The 23,217-nt window shown below is 39.2% G+C and overlaps 1 protein-coding gene across 1 annotated transcript in view; it reads right to left on the reverse strand.

The window, feature by feature from the left end:
• Window positions 1-23,217, reverse strand: part of prkd1 (protein kinase D1) — a 181,437-nt gene that overhangs the window by 37,695 nt on the left and 120,525 nt on the right. The window contains exons 4-7 of the mRNA XM_060828378.1: window positions 17,320-17,530; window positions 12,750-12,827; window positions 11,822-12,020; window positions 1,544-1,667 (exon numbers count right to left, since the gene is read on the reverse strand). Coding sequence (XP_060684361.1) covers window positions 1,544-1,667; window positions 11,822-12,020; window positions 12,750-12,827; window positions 17,320-17,530 — 612 coding nt within the window. The remainder of the gene's footprint in view (window positions 1-1,543; window positions 1,668-11,821; window positions 12,021-12,749; window positions 12,828-17,319; window positions 17,531-23,217) is intronic.

Consider the following 23,217-nt stretch of genomic DNA (forward strand, 5'->3'; position numbering starts at 1 on the left):
CATATTCTTAATAATGGACTCAAAAGTCTTAGCAACGATCGAGGTCAGGTTAACCGTCGGCCTTTAGTTTCCGGTCTTCTGTCACTCTCACTTCTTTACAAAAGTGGTAAACTAGCCACATTCCTGTCCTCGGGGAATCTCCTTGACTCCAGTGATTCCAGAAAGGTCACAACCAATGCTTCCACAATCTCCTTGGCTATCTCCTTTAGAACTCTGGGGTGTAGTCCATTCAGTTCAGGTGATTTATCCATCTTCAGACCTTTCAGCTTCCCCAATGCCTTCTTCTTAGTAGTGGGCTCTACATTTATCTCTGCCCCCTGACTGTCTTGAAGTTGTGGTTTGACTTTGTGTCTTTCACTTGAAAACTGGGACAAAGTACCTATTCAGTTCCTCTGCCATTTCCTATTCCCCATTACTACTTCCCTATCCTCATTTACGAGGAGTTCAATGTCCACTCTTGCTTCTCTCTTATCTTTTATATATCAAGGAAAAACTCTGACAATTTTTTTTATATTACCAGCTAGCTTACATTTAAGCACATGGATGGTAGTAAATTGAGGGGTGTATATGTTAGGTTGATCTTAGATTAAGATAAATGCTCAGCACAACACTGTGGGCTGAAGGGCCTGTACTGTGCTGTACTGTTCTATGTTCTAAGTTCTGTCTTCAGGAACTGAGGGCATTCATTTGATAAGCCAGCGGATCTGGCAGTAATTGTGGCACCAGAGCTAAGTTGTGGGCACTGCTGGGGTTGCCAGGAAGCCCCAGAGTGAAAAGGACATGGCTACCCGAATAAAGCAAGTCTGAAACTCCAGAAGATCTCAGGGGAAGATTGTGGCACTGAGAGAAGATGGTGGAGCTGGGAGATTGGGGGGGTTGACGTTGGGAGGGGGGGGGGGAGGGTGCGTGGGGGACAGGAGCAGTAAGGAGGTGGGTTTTGAAGGCTTAGTGGTGAGGCACAGAAAAGGAAGTAGCAATATTTCAGGTGAGGTGTCCATCCCCCCTCCCCCCTCCCCCACCATGCACACAGACACCTCCTAAGTTATGCACTACCCACAAATCCCTTCCTTTGCTCCTGCATTTTCACCCAAGTTACTTCACAAATGACCTCCCCATTGCTCACACCAATCACATTGTGCCTTGGGCAGCTTAATGATTGGGTCAAACTCACTTTCCTTTTGACGACTTAATGGCTGCGATTTCAGCATTCTCCGGCCTATCATATTGTGAGGACAAAGTGAGGGTATGCAGGAAGGTGATGGAAGGTACCCATCTTATTTTATTTAGAACCTATTTTTCTAAACAACCTGTTCAGAGATGTTATTACATTCCTCTGGAACAGGTTGGACTTGAACCCAGGCCTCCTGGTCCAGGAGTAGGGATACAACCATTAAGTCACAAGAGGGCCCCTAATAAATTCAACCTTTACCATGGTGGCAACAAGAAGCAGAAATATCTTGGATGTAGTGCCCAATGTTGTATTTAATGGATGTGCAAACAGTCAGTAGTCAATGCCTCATGGGCCTGAAAGTACTCTTCTTACCAGGGTATCCTTGTTGGTGAAGTGGACCATCCAGCCTTCCTTCAGCACAGTGCTACTCCTCCTCTTTGTGTGTTTAATAGATTGGACCACTCTCATCAAAGGAATGTTATTACTTGTAGAAGGGCTTCAAAGAGAAATAAAACAAAACAGTAAAACTTCAATAATTTAGAATTTGCAAACATTTTTCCCAGGTGTGAAATGATACTATGTACTTCTAGAATAAAAAGATCCAGCAGTCTGTCTCTAAACCTCATCAGATGCCCCAAAGGTCACTTTCCCTAATTACCTTCCTTCACTAATCTCTTCTGTGATTATGATCCATAAGCCCCTTTCCACTCACTCATAGATTGGAATGATTGGCAGACACCCATACAGGGTAGGGGGTGGGTCTGGGTGGGATGCTGTTCGGAAGGATCTTGTGGACTCTACAGCTGAATGGCCTGCTTCTACACTGTAGGGATTTTATGATTCCTGGACTAAATTCCAGCCAATAAAAATTAATGGTAAATTTCCATTTTTATCCACTCATTTGTTTCACATTTTTATTTTGCCTTTGGACTATTTTTAATTGTCTATTTGAATCATTTCCTTGCATTTAAATCATTGTTTCTTGATTATTTTGCCCTTTCCACAACTAATTATATTGCACTGATTGGACATACCTTATCTTCCTGCTCCTATTGTCTCACTACTGCATCTTTTGTTTCTCCATGGATAGTCTGCAGCAAGATGTACTTATGGGTTTACTATCCAGCTAACTGGAAGAATATAGATCTTACACAACGCTCAGGAGGTGCATGTTGACGGGGCAAAATTAGTAACACTCTAGTAAGCATTTTGAGGAACAAAAGAAGATAGGCAGTTTGAAAAACAATGCTACACAGCTACCAGAATTACTATTTTGACCAATATATTACTTGTTTATCAGATCGACTGCACAAAGATACGGTCGATAGAAAGGCTGTGGCTAATAAATAAAACTGTATTGCCTCCACTTAGAGTTAGAATATGGTGAATCTGGATAATGACATTTCTTGCAATGGAAATATTTACAATCTTTTCCTTTTCAACTGACAATAAGAATTAGGAGTATAGAAAATGTGTGAAGAGAAATCCCACAAAGGCACTCTGCCTATCACTTACACGAAAACTGATAGTTGTTGAAAATGATCAATTGTAATGTCAGCTGGTAGATTTGATTTATTGGTCTGTAGACAAGCAAAGTTTTACACACTCTATTCAAGAATGAAGCAATCACATGACCATCCTTGCAGGGAAAGAACAAAGGAATGAGAAAACTTGAGGTCTAAACGAAAAATTAAAATTGCTCTGCACACATTTTGTATATAGAATTATTTACCAAAGTTGTACAGTTGGGAAGAAATTACTGTTTTTTGTTTTGGAAATAAGGTAGATATGTCATAACAAACAGTGGTTAGAGTTAGCATTTCACTAATCTGATGGTAGGTGGAAACAATTTTGATTTTCAAATTGAAAATGTTCAGCAAACAGTATAGCTTATAATCTCAAACTGTAAGTAATTCTGGTGAGCCTTCAATGTGTAATTACTTCTTTTTAACTTTGAGTTCTCCATCAACTTAGCTCTCACATTACCTACTTGAAAGCTTTAATCTACAAAATCATCTTCACAACACTTAGTCAATTTTGACATAATTTCCATTTTGCAGATTTCCATAAGGCAAAAAGGTACTATCTTCCCTGGTATTCCATTTTCTGCCATCCAATGTGTTAACACATTCCTCCCCATTTTAAGTAGGCAATTAGCAAATTAAGAACACAAGAGCCACAGCAGGCCATTCAGGCCCTTCAGCCCCCTCTTATTTAGATCATTGCTGACCACACATCACAGTGCCATATTGCTGCACAACCCTATATCACTTGATCTCAGTAGTAACTCAGAATATTTCAATCTGGCAATTACTTATTAATTGAGCTTCCACAGCCCTCTGTGATGGAGATAAATTCAGATATACACCCTCAAGTGAAGAGGTTCCACCTCAACTCAGTCATAAATGGTTTGGCTTTTATTCTGAGACTTTGCCCATTGTCCTCAATCGAACAGCCAGAGGAAGCATACTTTCTGAAAATTCTATCTATCCCTTTAAAAGTTTTGTAAGTTTCTATTAGATTGCCTTCTCACTCTTCTTAACTCCAAAGAATTCAACCCCAGTCTCCTTAATGGTCAGTCCCATCACTGATGGAATCGAACCAGTGAATCTCTGCTGCACTCCACAGCAGTGCAACTTCCTTAGGCAAGAGGATCAGACTGAATACAATACCAGGTCACAGGCACAGTCTTGCATCTGTTCTCTCCAACTGAAGCAAAACCCATTTGTTTCTGCATTAAGTGAGGTAGTGGTATAGTGGCAATAGTATAATGTATTAGAAATCCAGAATCCCAGGCCAATGTTTTGCCATCATGGGTTTGAATCCCACCATAAGAAATGGTGGAAAATCAAAACAATCAGGAATAGAGAGCTGGTCTAACGATGGCCTGTGAGTACTGTGGACTATCATTAAAAACTCATTTAGCTTGTTTCTGTCCTTTATGGAAGGAAATTAGCCATTGTTACCTGGTCTGACCCAAATGTGACTCCCGAGTCACAGCGCTGTGATTGACTCTTAACTGCTTTCTGGGCAATTACTGGGCAATAGATGCCACCCTACCCAGTGATGTTTACATTCCATGAATGAATTATAAAAACTCAAATCTTCTTTCAATAATGGCTAACCGTTTTACTGTTTGTTTTTGGAACTGCTTGCATGCTAGCTTTCAGTGACATATGAACACCGAGGTCACTTTGGACATCAACAATGAACAATCTCTCATCAATCAAGAAATATTCTGTACCATTGTTTGTCCCACTAAAGTGAATAACCTCACATTTATTCATATTATATTCCATCTGCCATGGTCATATCCACTCACGCAAATGTAGATGGATGGGTTAGTAAGTTTGCAGACAAAAAGAAGATCGGTGGATGTGTGGATAGTGTAGAAGATTGTCAAAGGATATAGATTAGTTGCAGATATGGGCAGAGAAATGGCAGATGGAGTTTAATCTGGATAAATGTGAGGTGCTGCACCTTCAGAAATCAAATGTTAAGGAAAGGTATACAGTTAATGGCACTATCCTGAACAATAATGATGTACAGAAGGATCTAGAGGTTCCAATCCATAGCTCCCTGAAAGTGGCCACAAGTAGATAGGGTGGTAACAAAGGCATATGACATGTTTGCCTTTATTGGTCAGGGAAAGTGAGATGCTGCAGATCAGAGTTAAAGAGTGTGGTGCTGGAAAAGCACAGCTGGTCAGGCAGCATCCGAGGAGCAGGAGAGTTGACGTTTTGAGCATAAGCCCTTCAACAGGAATGAGGGGGTGGCCCAAGGGGGCTGAGATATAAATGGGAGGGGGGGTGAGTCGGGGGAAAAAGTAGCTGGGAATGCGATAGGTAGATGAAGATGGGGGAGAAGGTAATAGGTCAGAGAGGAGGTTGCAGCGAATGTGTGGGAAGGAAGATGGACAGGTAGGAGAGTTCAAGTGGGCAGTGCCGAGTTGGAAGGTTGGATCTGGGATAAGGTAGGGGGAGGGGAAAGGGGGGAACTGGTGAAATCAACATTGATCCCATGTGGTTGGATGGTCCCAAGGCGGAAGATGAGGTGTTCTTCATCCAGGAATTGGGTGGCTAGAGTTTGGTGGTGGAGGAGGCCCTTGCATGTTCTTAGCAGAGTGGGAGGGGGAGTTAGAATCTTCAGCCACAGGATGGTGGGGTTGTTAAGTGTGTGTGTCCTGGAGATGTTCTCTAAAACATTCCGCAAGTTGGTGTCTTGTCGCCCCAGTGTAGAGGAGACCACATCAAGAGCAACCAACATAGTAGATGATGTGTGTGAAAGTACAGATAAATCTCTGTCAGATATGGAAGGATCCTTTGGGGCCTTGGATAGTGGTGGCAGGAGAAGGTGCTGGGAGTGGAGGGTGGGTTGGTGGGGGGCATGGACCTAACAAGGGAGTCACAGAGGGAATGGTCTCTCTGGAACACAGATAGGGGTGGGGAAGGAAATACATCCCTGGTGATGAGGTCTATGGCAGAAATGGTGGAGGATGATGCAATGTATCTGGAGGTTGGTGAGGTGGAAGGTGAGGAACAGGGGGATTCTGCCTTTGTTGCGATTGGCGGGGTGGGTTTCAAGGTGCAGAAAGTGGAGGAGATGCATTGGAGGATATCGTCGACCAAGTGGAAGGAGAAATTGCAGTCTTTGAAGAAGGAGGCCATCTGGGATGATCTATGGTGGATTTGGTCCTCCTGGGAGCAGATGCGGTAGAGGCAGAGGAATTAGGAATAAGGGATAGCGTTTTTACAGGAGTTAAAAACATTGAGTACAAGAGTCAGCATGTTATGTAGCAGGTTTATAAGACTTTGGTTAGGCCACACTCAGAGTATTACATCCATTTCTGGTCGGCTTATTTCAGGAACAATGAGGAGGCTTTGGAGAGGATGCAGAAGAGGTTTACCAGAATGCTGCCTGGATTAGAAGGTATGAGCTATAAGTAGAGGTTAAAAACACTTGGGTTGTTTTGTTTGGAATGAGGGAAGACCTGATAGAAGTCTATAAAATTATGAGATGCATACATAGGGTTGACAGTCAGAATCTTTTTCCCAGAGTTGAAATGCCTAAAACTAGGGACCATGCAATTAAGGTGAGGCAGGGAAGGTTCAAAGGAGATGTGAGGGGCAAGTTTTTTACACACAGATTTGTCGGAGTGTGGAATGCGCTGACAGAGGTGGTGGTGGAGGCAGATAAGCACATCAATATGCAAGGAATGGAAAGGTATGGAGCAAGGGCAGGCAGAAGGGATTAGTTTAATTTGGTGTCATGTTAAGTACAAGATCATAGACTGAAAGGCGCATCCCTGGGCTGTACTGTTCTATGTTCTATGTTCATCCCATCTAAATCCACTTGTCCTCCTGACAAGTTACATTCCCACAAAGTTTTGTACATCTGAAAGCTTGGGACTATTACAATTGACCCTCACATCCAAATCATTGATATAGATTGTGAACAGCTACTGCCCGAACACTGATCCTCAGGGTGCTCCATTAGTCAAGGCCTGCTGACCTGAGAATGATCCATTTATTCCTATTCTCCACTTCCTGCCTGTAGACCAACCCTCAATCCATGCTGGTATGTTACCCATAACCTCATCTACTTTGATTACAACAACCTATTAGATTTGTCAAATATGATTTTGCCTTCAGGAATCCATGCTGACTCTGTCCAAACAAACAATTATTTTCTAAATATTCAGTAATCACATCCTTTATAATAGATGCTGGTATTTTCCTTATAACTGACATCAGGTAGTTGCTATTTTCTGTCCTTCTCCTTTCCTTCAAAGGGAATTACATTTGCAATATTCTCATCTGCCAACACCATTGCAGATTAAAAGTTTGAGAGATTATCACCAATACATCTACTATTTCTGCCATAACTTCTTTCAACATATGAGATTAGATTACTTACAGTGTGGAAACAGGCTCTTCGGCCCAACAAGTCCACACCGACCCGCAACCCACCCATACCCTTACATTTACCCCTTACCTAACACTATGGGCAATTTAGCATGGCCAATTCACCTGACCCGCACATCTTTGGATTGTGGGAGGAAACCGGAGCACCCGGAGGAAACCCACGCAGACACAGGGAGAACGTGCAAACTCCACCCAGTCAGTCGCCTGAGTCGGGAATTGAACTTGGATCTCAGGCGCTGTGAGGCAGCAGTGCTAACCACTGTGCCACCGTGCCACCCACCAATTGACCCAATTGAGGATGAAGGTCGATGGGTGCTAGGGATTTGTTAACTTCCTATCCCATAATTCCTCCAATTTTTCTTCTTTTAGTAATACTCATTTCTTTCTTCACACTTTCTCCAAACTTTGTGCTCCTAATTATTTCAAGGAAACCTCTTGTGGCTTGTTTTGTGAATACAGATGTAAAGTACTTAAGTTAGCTCAAAGGAAAACAGAAATAAATGGAGAAACTAAGCAGGTCTGGCTGATCTGAAAGGCAGAGTCAACATTTTAGGTGCAAAGACCCTTCTTCAGGACTGATCATGGCTGGTATATATACTGAAGATGGAGAGTGGGGAAAGTGTACATGGAGCCCAGAGAAAAAGAGAGAGAGAGAGAGAATAAGAGAGAGAGAGAGAGAGAGAGAGAGAGAATAGCAGTGAAGGAGACTAAGGAATGGATTGTGGTGAGCCAGGAAGAAAGAAAAGTTGCTAATGGGTGTAAATTGATTGTTTGTGATGACAAGGCCTGGTGTGTGGGGGCAGGGGAAGGACATGGACGAAGGTGCTTAGGCTCTATAATTATTGAACTGGATATTGAGTCCTGAGGGCTGCAGAAAATTAGATATTGTTCTTCCTGATTGCGCTGACCTCCGCTGGAGCACTGCAGCAAGGCCAAGACAGAGATGTTGGCAAAGAACGTGGTGATGTGTTGAAATGGCAGGCAGTCAGGGGTCATTTTTGCTGACAGAATGTAGGTGTTCCTCAAAGTGGTCATCCAACCTGTGTTTCATCTCCCTGATGTAGAGGAGACCACATTGCAAGCAGCGAATACAGTTGGCTTGATTGAGTGATGTTCTGTTTTCATCCTGATTTCCCCAGTTCTTTGTTTTGACTTAATTCAGCTTCTCTATTTCCTACTAAAAATTCTACTTTCTCTGCCTGTAATGGACTGACATTTGTCTTTGCTGATCTCCTCATTTTTACATACCGAAGTAAGTTTTTATAATCTGTTTTTATGTTTCTGACTATTTTACATTCATACGTTTTTATAAGATTTTTGGTCCTCCTTTCCTGAATTCTAAAATTCCCCAACTCCTAAGGCTTGTAAAACTTTGAGCCAATTTATAAATCTCCTTCTTTCATCTCGTACTATCGTTACGCTTCCTTGGTAACCATGGCTCTCTCTCTTTTTCTGTTGAATAATTTGGCCTTAAAGAGGAATAATCTGACCAGTAAGACATAGGAGCAGAAGGAGGCCATTCAGCCCATGAAGTCTGCTCTGCCATTCAAGAGATCATCTGATCCCATTTTCCCATTTTGTCCACATACCCTGATATTCCCTTCTTGATTAAAAATCTGTCCATCTCAGCTTTGAATATACTCAGCCTCAGTACGCTTCAAATCTGCGGTGACAATTCCACAGATTGACTACTCTCCAAGAGAAAAAATATCTTCATTTCGGTCTTAAATAAGTGACCCCAGATCCCAGATTTTCCCAAAGTGGAAACAACATTTCTGCGCCCACCCTATCAAGCCCCCAAGAATCTTATGTATTTTAAAAGCTCTCCTCTTATTCCTCTCAGCTCCGATGAGTACAAGCTCAAAGTGACTTTGGAGATGCTGGTGTTGGACTGGGATATACAAAGTTAAAAGTCACACAACACCCAAACCTGTTGGACTATGACCTGGTATTGTGTGATTTTTAACAAAGCTCAATCTACTCAACCTCTCCTCATAAGAAAACCCATAACCAGATTCAACCTGCTGAGAAATGTATGTTTCTTTTTTAAAGCCAAACATTAATTGTTACAAACTAGCCATTACCCATCTACCACCAACCCTCTTAATATATTTTCCAAAAGACCATTGCCAACTTCCAGAAATACACGGCTCCTACATATCACTTCACAGGATTGCGCTTGCTGAATATTTGAGGAAGTCATTTACATGTCATTGGTAAACTTCTAAGCTATAGCATTTAAATCACACAATTATTTTATGGTTAAGAGTGTATTTTAAATGATTTGGATGGAGCACTTTAAAAGTCAGAGTAATTGTCTACTGCTACACTTGAATGTCCATTTGTACATGATTATGCTCACTAGGGTCAGGTATGGCTGACTCAATGCATTTATAAAAAGTAGTTACTCAGATGCCCTGCAAAGAAAACATTGACTCTGTGATACGGTGGAGAAGAGAAGGTAGGACAGAAACCCAACCTCAACATTTATTAGTATGTCCCAGGGGATTAGCATTTCTGTCAGGTAATCAGATTCTACAGAGAAGCTCATTCCTTCCCAGTTGGCCTGGTGCTATTCATTTGGTGCAACATATATTCTTGTGTGTATTGAATAATAAATCAGCTAATGCTACTGTGTCTCTTGGTAGTGCAGACAGCAATTAGGTACTCCAAAAAACAATAAATGTAATTGACTAGCTAATTCAAATTAAAGAAAGGAATGATTTGATGCTTCCAGTAACTTGAGAAGACTCTAGAATCGGAAAATATCCAATGAATTGTGTTGTTACAATGGACCCGGGCTGATGTGTCATTGAGATGTTGTACCAGCCAAAAGCCAAACTATTTTATTACGGATTGTTGCAAACAGGAAAGGAGCTCCTAATAAATTGGTGGTATGAGCCTTTACTTACACTCAATAAGCCTATAATTGTGCGGCATTTAGTTGTTTGCTTACAAGTTCATTTCCTTTCACTCTACCATTCCATACATAGCATGAGTAAATAAATATGGGTCCAATTACATTCTGAGGGAGGACAATGTTTGTGAGGCAAACCTTGGGCTCCACTGCAAATAGCAATGACAAATTTTGCAAAATAATTACAGGGTTTTGTCCAGGTTAAGCATGTCAATACATCCTCCCAAGCTTCTATCCTAGAAAATAACAGATTGCAAAGGAAGGAGCAGTCTTACACTTGTACTTGACAAGTGTAGAGTCAAGCTGTGCCCTGTTTATCAGTCTGGGAAACAGAAGTGCTCTGTTCAGTAAAAATGTATAAAGAGATTCCTTATAAAGACTGAGGTTTTGACTCAGTACCCAATTTGATCTAATGATATTTACCAGTGGTCTGTGAAAGCTTTCTGTTTGATCGAGGTTTCAGAATTTATCAAGTACTTCATGAGCATAATTTACTGAAAGAGATCATTTTACTTAACTATTGCCTGTACTTTGTCTTGCTGTATTAAATGCTTGGGTGAGGGGGTTAGCCTGATTGAAGGCAGAGCCAATTCCAACCTGCATCAGTGTCCACAAATGAAAAGAAAACACGATGCAAAATTTTACATGATAATTGCTGTTCTTGCCCAATTTATTTTCATTTAGGCCTTCAGTCCTAAGCCCACAGGGACACCTAGTATTCTGAATGACATAACTTTTTCACCCTCTCCAGATCAATAGTACTGTGAGCACTCACCATACCATCATGTCACAATATTTCAACTTCCATATACTTACAAATTGAAGAACAATTGACTATCATCATTGATGCATTAAGGTTTCTGAAAATAGGGGCTGAATTGAGTTTCTTCTATCCACTCTCATATGTAATTAATACATAAAATGTTCTGTAACATGGTACAGCCAGTTCTTATTAAATGATGAACTGCTTTCATTTCGTAGATGTAAGAATAGCACAAATCACAACATATGCTGATGGTGTGCAATCTTTAGCTGTGAACATGATAAAATGTGTCATTTTGTCTACAATGCATCTAGTTAAAGAAGGTTATTCATCTGAATGTTGCTGTATTACTACAATATAAAAGCAGAAAGTCTGTAATGTGTTTCCACTTTGCCTTTATTCTCTTATTTAATGGTTTGTAACCTGACCAAGTGCAGCCTCAAGCCTGAGCTGAACTTCATAAGAACCACTAGCACAACTGCCTAATTCTATCTCTGCAACATAAACTGCTTTTACACTATTATACTCCATTTCTGTTACCGAAGTCCAGATACTTCCATTACAGACAATGCCTCCTTCATGCCTTCCTGTGCCTAACCTTAATTCAACAATTGTCAGCCTAATATCAAGAACTCATTTTCTAAACAGCTCTGCCATGTTGATTCTCTCCCTAAAAATTATCCTTAAATCCTTTTGTTGCTTTTGACTGTTTTCTCCCAACTTTCCTATTCCTGCTTAGCATCTGTTTCTTTTTCTGTGAAGGGGCCTTGAACTTCTCAAGATGCAAATTAATGCAAGTAGTTGCTGCTCAGAGACAAACCAGAGCTAGACATTTTGCTTGAAATGTCCTCTTCCTTCTGAACCTTTCATGTAGTGACGTTATGAGCCAGGTGTATTGCCTAAGACCCATCGCATTATGGAGTGAAACCGGCAGCTTTAACCCAGTCCATTAGTTGGCATGCATATGCATCATATTTAGCAACATACAGCCAAACTAAATGTATCTATTTTCCAACAATCTCTGCACATTGTAATCATGGTCAAACCTTATTGTGCGGTTTGCATCATCCTGTTCATGGTCCTGCATATCACCGTTGTCACCATGACTCTCTGGGATTAATAGTTCAGAGTCGTGAGATATTGACTCTTCCATGTCACTGATAAATCCACTGTTCTTTTCACTGTCATTGTCATCATTTCCTTCTTCCATTACTACATCTGATTCTGCTCCAGGACTAAGCAAATCTATTAAAATACACAAGCCACATAAACCAATCACAAATTTTGTTGATGATGCCGTGACATTCATCTAATATATAAGTACCAGTTAAAGAGAAACATGTCTAGGATTCCATAGACTTTATAAATGAACACATGTAATAGTTAGATGCCAAGGAAACATTTCCTCTTGGCATTTGGCATCAGGTGTACAATTTCTTGACAGTTTAAATGATGTATGAACAGATTCCACAGGTGATGGCTCACCAAGTCAGGTACTTGTGTGAAATATTCAAGTAAATTATTGTGAAAAAAGGAGTCAAGACTTTCCTTCAGAAAAAAAACTTCAATGATAAGTCCTAATAATCAGAGCAAGACTTTATCACAGATTGACATTCAGTACAGTACAGGGGAAGTGCTGCATTGTTAGAAGTGCTTTTTTTTTTGGATGAAATGCTATATCAGGGCTCACTAAGTTGGAAATTAAACATCTGATTGTCCTATTTTGGAGAAGAACAGTGAAGTTATTCCTGATGACCTGGCCAATATTTATCTTTCAGTCAATAACACAGAAACAAATAATCTGGCCATTATCATATCACTGTTTATGGAACTTTATTTGCTGTCACATGTCCAAAACTTCATTGACTGTAAAGTCCTTTGAAATACCCAAGAATTATGAAAACTGCTATATAAAATCACAAGTATTTCATTCTTTGGGTTGAGATGCAGAGAAGAACGTAAGTTCTAACTTGCCTCCGTTAATAGTCACTTCACCAAGGCAATTATTTGGCACTTTTGGGGCACAACGTTTGTGACAGTTAAACTTGCAATCTAACAGGAAAGAAATGAAAGATTTAGTTAATAATGTATGAGCAGCTCCTAAAATATTATTAACACAATCCTTTGAAAAGCAAAAATGCAACATTTGTTGATTAAGTAAAGGAAAACATGGAAATCATGTTTTTAACTTTATAATAATATTTTAGTTTTAATAAACATTTGACAATTGATCTTGGTCATATTCTGTGAAAATGTAAGTAGCTTGTATCCAAGTCAGTTCAGTGATACAATCCACTGTGAGTTAGCACACTGGGAGCATGGGGACACCTGGGAGTAACCCTTGATCTCCAGTCAGTATCCAATCACAGATTTGAGAGACTAAATTGATGGGAGCTACTTCTACAGAGAGAGAGAGGTAAGTTAGAAAGAAATACATTTAAACAGTAGTCAATCAATATTTCTGTCTAACATTTTCTGATAGTTAGCTGAAGAGCAGCCTCCCAATAGGGAGGAGGCTGGTGTCTGTTCAATCAGATTGGAAATTGCAGCATGGAATAGCACAAAATAAATTGCACTTCAGTAAAACACTAACTTTTCAGTAATGGAGCACATAAAAAGACTATAAAAGTGAGAAAATTGATGAGCAGTCTGATCATGAAATCCTAAGCAAGGAAAGACTTTCAGTACATTAAGACCACTCTATACAAAATTAGTGTTGTATTCTCAGGCTACTGGGGTCACTAGAAGATTAGCATTTTGCTATTTATTAATTACTATTCTAAAAGAAATGTTGGATAATCAGCTTGAAGTGCTGCAGTCACACAAGCTGGTGAACAGTGAGTTACAAGATATTGATCCAAGTGTAGAAGTGGCAATATTACCCAACTCAGGACGATCCTGATTGGAGTGGAACTTGGAGGCATTGCTGTTCCTGTGCTTTTTGGTTGGAAATCGCAGGGGTGGGGCAGCCTTGCTATATGTCCTGTGGAAAGTACACATGGCAACATGGGTGAATTGAGTGGTTATTTAAACTGGTGGATGGAGCACTGAACAAGCAGATTGCTTTGTCCTGAATTGTGCCAAACACCTCATTTTTTCATGACAGATGCAATCATCCAAGCTAAAAGAGGATATTTAAAAGCATCACTGACATGCTTTGCAATTGATGAAGGGGCTTTATGGGAGTCAGGAGGTGAGCCACTTACCACAGAACATGTAGCTGTTGACCTATTTTTGCTATCACAGTATATTTATGTAGCTGGTTCAATTATGTTTCTGGTCAAAATGCACCCCTACCCCACACCCCTAAGGAGCTGATGGCGGGTAATTTGACAATGACAATAGCATTAAATGTCAGAGAAAATAGACAGGCTCTCTGTTGCTGCAGATAGGTACGGTTGCTATTTAGTATCTTGAGCGTAGATTTTCCCAGGCCTTCTTGCATGAAACATGGATTCTTGTTTTATCAGAGGAATTTTACATGAAGTTAAATGCTTTAATCATCAACAAAAGATCCAACATCTTTGTAATAGAGAAAATATTGAATGTAGATGGGTTTAGGGCACTATCTTGACTGCACTTGATCACTCTCGCATGGACTTCCTTAAAATATCAAGGTTATTACAATGGCCTCTCAGTCACTCTTTGACCATTTATGTTTAGTCTTCCAGCATGGTGGTTGTCAGGAACTATCTATTCTTACAGAAAAACATACATATTGAGAATAGGAGTAGGCCATTTGGCCCTTCAAGCCTTCTCAGCCATTTGGTAAGATTGTGGTTGCTTTGATTGGAGCCTCAACTCAAGTTTCTTGCATATCCCTGATATCCTTTGACTTCCTTGTTAATCAACAATCTAGCTCACTCCATCTTGGAAATACTCAATGACCTGACTTAACTGCTCACAGGGGAAGAGAATTCCATAGAGCCACACTCCTCTTAGAGAAAAGGATTACCTTCATCTGCTTCTTAAATGTGAGGCCCTTTATTTTTAAGCTGTATTCCCTGAAATAACTCTACAGAGTCCAGTATCATATCAACAAGTCACCCTTTATTGACACATGCATTGTACTTGACACTGGTGCAGATATGTTGGGTCATCAATACCGACTCTTAAGGCTTTAATTCACATAGATGGAATCCTCTTCTTAATGGCTTAGGACTTCAGGCACATACAATATAACAACATTTTTTATTGATAGTTTTATCAAATAAACATTTGTCTTAGTGGGTACTTGGCAGAATTAATATGTTTGAATTTTTACTCTGCTGCTGAGGGCATAAAATGTGAATGCAATCACATTTCTGCTTTCAATTTGACACAAAAGACTTTCAAGTATGTATTGATGCAATGGGCATAATGGTGTGTGATCTATCCCTGTCATGCATTATAGGGTAGAGTCATGAAACCCCTTTGGGAAACACTTGAGTTTGACGGACTGTGGTGTATGAACATTAATGCAGTGTGACCTGGTTCTAAAAATGCCTAGAATGAAGAGGTTATATCTAATGGTCTCCAAATATCAAGATCATCTGAAAAACAGAATTATGTGCATGCTGGTAACTGTAATTTTTTTGTTACCAGTTCCAGTGTAAATGCAGCTTTTTTTGCTTTTAAAAGACTTTACCATTCAAACTGCTCAAAATAATTATAGGGTATACTTTCAGATATTTAAATATGACCTTATTAAGAACAAAATCAAAAGCTTCTAGAAATACTAATTCAGGCCAAATGAATAGTCAATTGGTCAAATTTGGATTAACTGAGCAAAGCCATCATGGAATTACCAAGGAAAATCAAGTAACATTATGGAATTATTTTTGATGAGAAGCCAGAGAGGGTTGGATTAGGGCAATGCTGTTAATATGCTGTACATGGACGCCTGAAACTCATTGAACACATCTCCAAGCAAAGTGAGACATCATGGAATGGAAGGAATAGTAGCAACATAGTTATGAAATTGGCTGAGTAACTGGGAACAGAATGTATTGGTTAGCTGTTGTTTTTCAGGCTGGAGGAAAGTTTATTGTGGGATACCCCAGAGTCAGTGTTAGTACTCCTGTTGTTTCTTATATGCGTTAATGGTTGATCTTTGTATATAGATTGAAATTTCAAAATTATGGATGATGCAAAATGTGGAAACTTTGCAAATTGTGAGGAAGATAGTCAGTGTAGACCTTCAAAAGGACTGGTTGGTGGAATGGCTGAACAAGTAGCAGACAAAATAAATTCAGAGAAGTTTGAAATAAATCATTTTGGTAGGAACAAATCAAAGAGACAATATAAAATGTAGAGCATAAGTTTAACAAAATGCAGGAGCAGAGGATCTGGATGCATATGTGCATAAATTATTGAAGATGGTAGGACAGCATCCAGGATTTTATAAACAAGGACACAGAATACAAAAGCAAGGATATATTAAATTTGTTTAAACATTGTTTAGTCTCACTGCATCCAATTCTTAGCCCCCCCCCCCAGTTTAGGAAGAATGTGAAAGTGCGAGACAGAGTCCAGAAAAGGTTCACAAGAATTCTTCCCAAGAAGAGAAGTTTCAGTTACATTAATAGATTAGAGAAGCTGGAACTGTTTCTGAGGGAAGAGACGTTCACAGGAGACTTGATCGAGATAGTTAAAATCATGGAGAGATATGGACAGAATATCAGCAGCTCTCAGCAGTGGAAGGAGTGAGCCCCAGAGGGAAAAGAGTTAAGGTGACTGGCAAAAGAAGCAAAGGCAACATGGAAAAACATTTTCATTCAGTGAGGACTTAGGGTTTACAATACATTGTTTGAAAGTGTGGTGGAGGCAGGTTAATTCAATCCACTCAATAACATTATTCCCTGAAAAGGAAGAACATCGAGGACTGTGGGGACATGTCTGGGAGTGGTACAAGGTAAACTGTTCTTTCAGAACTAACATGATTGGCAGAATAGCCTTCCCCTCTGTATTGTAACCATTCTGTAATTCTAACAGATTTGTAAGTAACGTGGAGCATTTGCAATGTTCCCAAGTCTAAGCTGTATTACAGATGGAAGCTCTTACATGTTACAAAGCCAACAGTTTCTGAATTTTATGATACCACTGCTAAAATACTAATTCTGTGAATTCCCTGTGAAACTTTGATTCTAAATTAACATGAAGATAAGCACCTCTGGAAAATTCATCAATATATTTGAAACTGAACCAATTTAGACTGGTCAAGAGTGATGAGGAGTTACAGCAGCTATGTAATAAAGTTAAAAATAGAATTGTAGGATACAAGTGAGAAAAATGTGGAGTATATTAGGGACTTATGTGATCAGAAGAGAGTTTGGATAGTTTTAAAGTACAGGATTATAACGGACATAAATAGATATATAATTAGTAATGGTACCTTGATGGCTATCATTCAACAAAAAGAAAACGATACAAAGAAACTGAAGTGTATTAATCTGAGAGAAATAAACACAATTGAACATATTTTTAAAAATATCTTTCTTAGATAAGTTTCAACATTTGTCACTGTTTAGAGCAACAATGCATGCATATTGATTAGAATACTCACCTTTACACTGCACGCCCTGTCTAAAAAGGCCTCTTAACAGTTTCTTACAGTACTGACAAACAGTGGGACGAGTGTAGGAATGAATTACAAATGTGTGAGGCACTTTAACTTTGGAAAGGAAAATCTTATCCACTTGAATGGGGCGACCAATGTACGACTGTGAATTTGAGCGTTTCTCTCTTCCAATGAAAGATTCAGATGGTGTCTTCTGCTACAAGTAGATAACAATAAAACATTATATTCTTTGTGATATTTTTCCATAACAGATTAAAAAGATGCTTGAAAGATATTAAATACGTGTTGAGTATCAATTAAATAGACGATCATTCATACTGAATACAGCAAGATGATCTATTAATGGATTGCAAACATGGTAATATGTAAAAAGAAATAAAGATTTACTTAATTTCTCAGGAACTATACAGGTTTGAGACATTTTTTTTTCTTCACCAGCTATTTTTTCTTATACTATTAAACAGGAATTTGCACTTTGATTTGCTTAAATTTCTACATCAATTGGTTCACACTTAGCTATCAGACATTATACAGGCTGGAAAGACACACTGTTGAGTCAGTCTTAAAATGCCTCGGAAAGTGAGAGGGTTAAGTAAGTATTTGCAATGCGCAGTTATGGTAATAAGGTTGTACTTTAACAACATTATTTAGATTAATATACAAAATGAATATATGATCTTTTATATTATCTTACTGAATTTGAGATGTGATTGTCATTCACGTTTAATAATATCACAGCAGTCAATGTGTGCCTGAATTTTAAAATACTGTTTGATCTGACATTTTCTTTGAATTCTAAAACATTTGCACTCTATGTTTTCTCAGTTTCCGGCAGATGCTACGAGTACACCTATTATGCAACTTAAATACTAATGTATTGAACTCACAGTATGTTGGTATTTATACCACAAGTGTGAGGGTAGATTGCTGAATAACAAATGTTCTCATTTGCATAATTTATTCTACTGTCAGGAGTGGAATTGCTTATTCTGCCATTCATTCCTTTAGTAACCTCCCCACAACTAATTCCACAGCCATATTGTAATATGCTACACATAAATAATACTGAGGTATTGTCTACTCCTAATTCAAATAGCTAAAGATGAACTATCCATTAACTAGGCAATATAATTAAACTAATACAATTGGAGCAAATGGTTGATTGGTATTTTTCACTCAAAAGTAGCTTCGAATTCAAAGCAGTTGCCTGTATTTTAGATGTCTCCCTCTTTGCCTCACTGGAACTTAAATACTGAGGAAATGTATGAAAACAAATCTTACAGCGTTACCTGTAAGACCAAGTAAAATGGTGATATTTGTCTTGTAGCTTTGTGGTTGACAGCAGTTGGCTCATGCCAATACCTGGAATACCTGGAATTTCAGATTTTCACACTCCCAAGAAACCAGGCAGCCAAAAAAGTGAATCTATTTCTGTGACAAATTAAAATGATCTTTTGCAGATTACAGTTCAAATTTGTATTTGCCTCTTTTGTGATGCAACGTAATTACTAATATTACTTAAAAATCATGGGAAACATTGATTTTACTAATAATAATTAAAATTAAATATGTCCCCCTAAAATGGAAAAAAAATCTATAAATGCAACTTCTTGTATGAACACTAAACAACTAACCACAAAATATATGTCATGGGGGAATTGACACATAGCTACTCAAGATCTATCATTCATAAATAATTTTGTATAATTAATTGAAGAACAAATTACAATTGATTACTGAAACCTGAATAGTTATGAGATCTATTACGACTGTTAATGGATCATTCGGTACTCAGTTATGTGGGTGGAGGGAATTGAACTGTCTGTCCTCTGTAACTATTGGCTCACTTAACACACATTAATTTATACCGCATTGTTCAAGTTTCGAGAAGATTGATGCCAGAAGAAGAAGTTAAAACCTATATTGGAAATACACAATGGCAGAAGTATAGGGAAATTTTAGTGAAGACATTAAGTATTTATGCTCACAAACTAGGGTTGAAACTTTCACATACCTCAGACTTATTTACTGGATTTAAGCCATCAGTTGTAAAATTCATGTCCAACCATTTTCTTCAGAGTGGTCAATATCAATTATGTGATTGTAGATGCTACACATAATAGGAGGTGAGCTACAAAGCTATAACCTGTTTGTCAATGTTCATAATACCAATTAAGGGAAACACTTCATGTAGATCTTCTCAACCTCAAGATTAAATTGCAATCTTGAATCTATATCTTTTGCAGTGGACAATGCATAATCATGCAGATTGAATTTTAAGAGTGCAAGATTTTTTGTTAAGTACATGAATAGTTGACAGTTAAATAGACACAGCATCAATTGTATTAGAACTTTGTTGATTCACAAAGAGGTTATATTACAGGGAAATTTATAACCAACGTAACCAATGTACATGTTAATGGCACATGTTTGTGTTAATATGATTTATCCATTTTACACAATTCCATTGTTGCATAATTGATGAAACATACAGTAATCTAGTTAACAAGAGACACTAATAACCCAGAGCATTGATCAGCTTGAGTAGCAAAAACGTCATATTGGTTTCTGAAAGTGAATCTTTCTGGTTATAGAGATGTAAAGTAGATGTTATATTAACAGTGCAAGAGATAAGACTGAAGCATTCACAGAAATCGTCAGCCAGAAGTGCCAAGTGGATGATCCATTTTGGCCTCCTCCAGTGGACCCACTGTTATAAATACCAGTCTTCAGCCAATTCAATTTACTCCATTTGATATCTATGGTTAGAGGCATTGGATATAGCAAAGACTATGGACAACATTCTGGCAATAATACTGAAGAACAGTGTTCCAGAACTTGCCTCTCCTCTAGCCTCATGTTTCTAATTCCAACCCTAGCATCTACCTGACAGTGTGGAAAATTGTCCAGCTATGTCACGTACATAAAAATCAGGACAAATTCAACCCATCCAATTACTACCCCATCAGTCTACTTTTGATCATCAGTAGAGTGATGGAAGGTGTCATTAACAGTGCTATTAAGCAGCACCTACTCAGCAATAACCTGCTCAGTTTGGGTTCTGCCAGAGCCACTCAGTTCCTGATCTCATTATAGCCTTGGTTCAAATATCAAAAAAAAGAGCTGAATTCCAGAAAGGAAGTGACAGTGACAGTCTTTCATATCAAGGCCACATTCAACCAACTGTGCCATCAAGAAGCCCCAGCAAAACTGGTATCAATGGGTAGCTGTCTCTCTGCTGATTTGAGTCATACCTGGCGCATAAGAAAATGTTGGAAAATGTATGGTTGTTGGAAATCAGTCTTCTCAGCTCTAGGACATCCTGAGAGGAGTTTCTCAGAGTAGTGTCACTAGGCCCAACCATCTTCAGCTGCTTCGTCAATGACCTTCCCTCCATCATAAGGTCAGAAGTAGGGATGTTCGCCAATGATTGCACAATGTTCAGCACCATATATGACTCCTCAGATACTGACGCAATCCATGTTCAAATGCAACAAGATTTGGATAACATCTAGGCATGGGCTGACAAGTGGCAAGTAACTTGCGCTACACAAATGCCTAGGAATTACCATCTCCAATAAGAGACAATCTAATCACTACCCCTTGACCTTCAATGATCTTACCATCACCTAATCCTCCACTAACAACATCTTCAGGGTTACTATTGACCAGAAACTCAACTGGATTCACTATATGAACACAGGGACTGCAAGTGTAGGTCAGAGGCTAGCTATACTGTAGCAAGTAACTTACATACTGATTCTTCAAAGCCTGTCCACCATCTACAAGGCACAAATCAGATATGTGATGGAATACTCTCCATTTGCCTGGATGAGCACAGCTCCAGTAATGCTCAAGAGGTTGGACACCATCCAGCTCAAAGCAGCATAATTAATTGGCACCACATCCACAAGTATCCACTCTGTCTCACTGACGCTGAGTAGCAGCAGTGTGCACTATCTATAAGATGCACTTTAAAAATTCACCAAAGATCCTCATTTAGCGGCACCCAAACCCACAATCACTTCCAACTAGAAGAAACAGGGCAGCAATACATGGGTACACCACCATTTGCAAGTTCCCCTCCAAGCCACTCAGCATACATTGTGGGTCAACCTACTGTAAATGGACTGGAGCAGTTTAAGAAGGCAGCTTACTACTACTTTCCCACAGGCAACTAGGGGCTAGGGCAACAAAATGCTGGTCAGTCAGCAATGTCCATGTTCCACAAATAAATAATAAAAAAGACACAGTGTCTTTCAAATCTTCAGGATATGCAAAAGTGCATTATTGCCGATGAAGTAGCTTATGAAGTGAAGTTATTGTAATTGTAAGTAATGTGGCATTCAATTTGTACACAAGGCCCTACAAACAGCAATTAGATAAATACAAAAAATTATCTGATTTTCTGATGTTGCTGAAGAAAAAAATATTGGTCAGGAATCTGGGGTGAACTCTTCAGACCATGACTTTTTACATCCACCTGAGAGCACAGTTGGGCCTTTGTTGAAAATCTTAGCCAAAACACAGCATTTGCAAAAATACAACACTCCCTCAGTACAGTAATGTTGGCTCAGCCTGAAATACATGCTCAAATCTTAGGAGTAGGACCTGAACCCACACAACCTTCCTTAAGTACAGTAATGCATATTGATGATAAGTCAAAATGGGTACAAATCCTAGAATTACCTCCTGAATAGCATTGTGAGTGTACCTATATCAGGTGAACTGCAACAACTCAAGAAGGTGGTTCATCATCATCTACTCGAGGGCAATTAGGCATTGGTGATAAATGCTGTCTGAGTCAGTGGGGCTCACATCTCATTAATGAAACCAGTATCTTCTTGTCAGGTGATATTGTTTCTCCTGACCCTTAACATTGGATAAACATGTAGACAATTGAGATCAACATCCAATGTATTTAATAAATAGTTGCCTATAATTTCCATCAATTATTAGAAAGCAGCAAAGTCAGAAAGTGAAGACTTCGAGGTACATCTGTCAGCAGTTGCTGGAAAAAAAAGTGAATTGAAAGAGATGTATGTTACTTTCACAAGTTAGGGTTTGTACTAGATGGATTCCTCTTTTATTGGAATGTTTTGCACTACAGTATTGAGGTGATCAGTTCCTGTGCAGAATAGTGAAAAGTACTTAATCACGCTTCAACAAAGTATGAATAGTTTAATGAATTTCCCGTAGTAGCCAGGGTGATTAAATTGTTTAAATGGTGCTTTTTAAACAAAATGAATTCAATGATAATGCTTAACATTATCACCATTTGCCCTGCATAGGCAGCCTTTTATCTTAGCCTGCTTGGCTCTCTCTCTCTTATTCCTGATGAAGGGCTTATGCTCGAAACGTCGAATTCTCTATTCCTGAGATGCTGCCTGGCCTGCTGTGCTTTGACCAGCAACACATTTGCAGCTGTGATCTCCAGCATCTGCAGACCTCATTTTTTACTCGAAGATTTTAACCTACTGCGAATCCTCTTACAAGGATGCCTTCCTTGAAGAAGCTCTCTTCCTCCCTCTACAAGGATTTCAGTGAGTCCCTCTCTCACTGCACCCCCCAGGTCATCTCCTCTGCTTTCCACCTATCCCACCTCCATCGCCCCTCCCCCTAGTCCCTCCTCCCTACCTTTTATCTTAGCCTGCTTGGCTCTCTCTCTCTTATTCCTGATGAAGGGCTTATGCTCGAAACGTCGAATTCTCTATTCCTGAGATGCTGCCTGGCCTGCTGTGCTTTGACCAGCAACACATTTGCAGCTGTGATCTCCAGCATCTGCAGACCTCATTTTTTACTCGAAGATTTTAACCTACTGCGAATCCTCTTACAAGGATGCCTTCCTTGAAGAAGCTCTCTTCCTCCCTCTACAAGGATTTC

This window comes from Hemiscyllium ocellatum, chromosome 8 (assembly GCF_020745735.1).
Source record: "Hemiscyllium ocellatum isolate sHemOce1 chromosome 8, sHemOce1.pat.X.cur, whole genome shotgun sequence".
Classification (NCBI taxonomy): Eukaryota; Metazoa; Chordata; class Chondrichthyes; order Orectolobiformes; family Hemiscylliidae; genus Hemiscyllium; species Hemiscyllium ocellatum.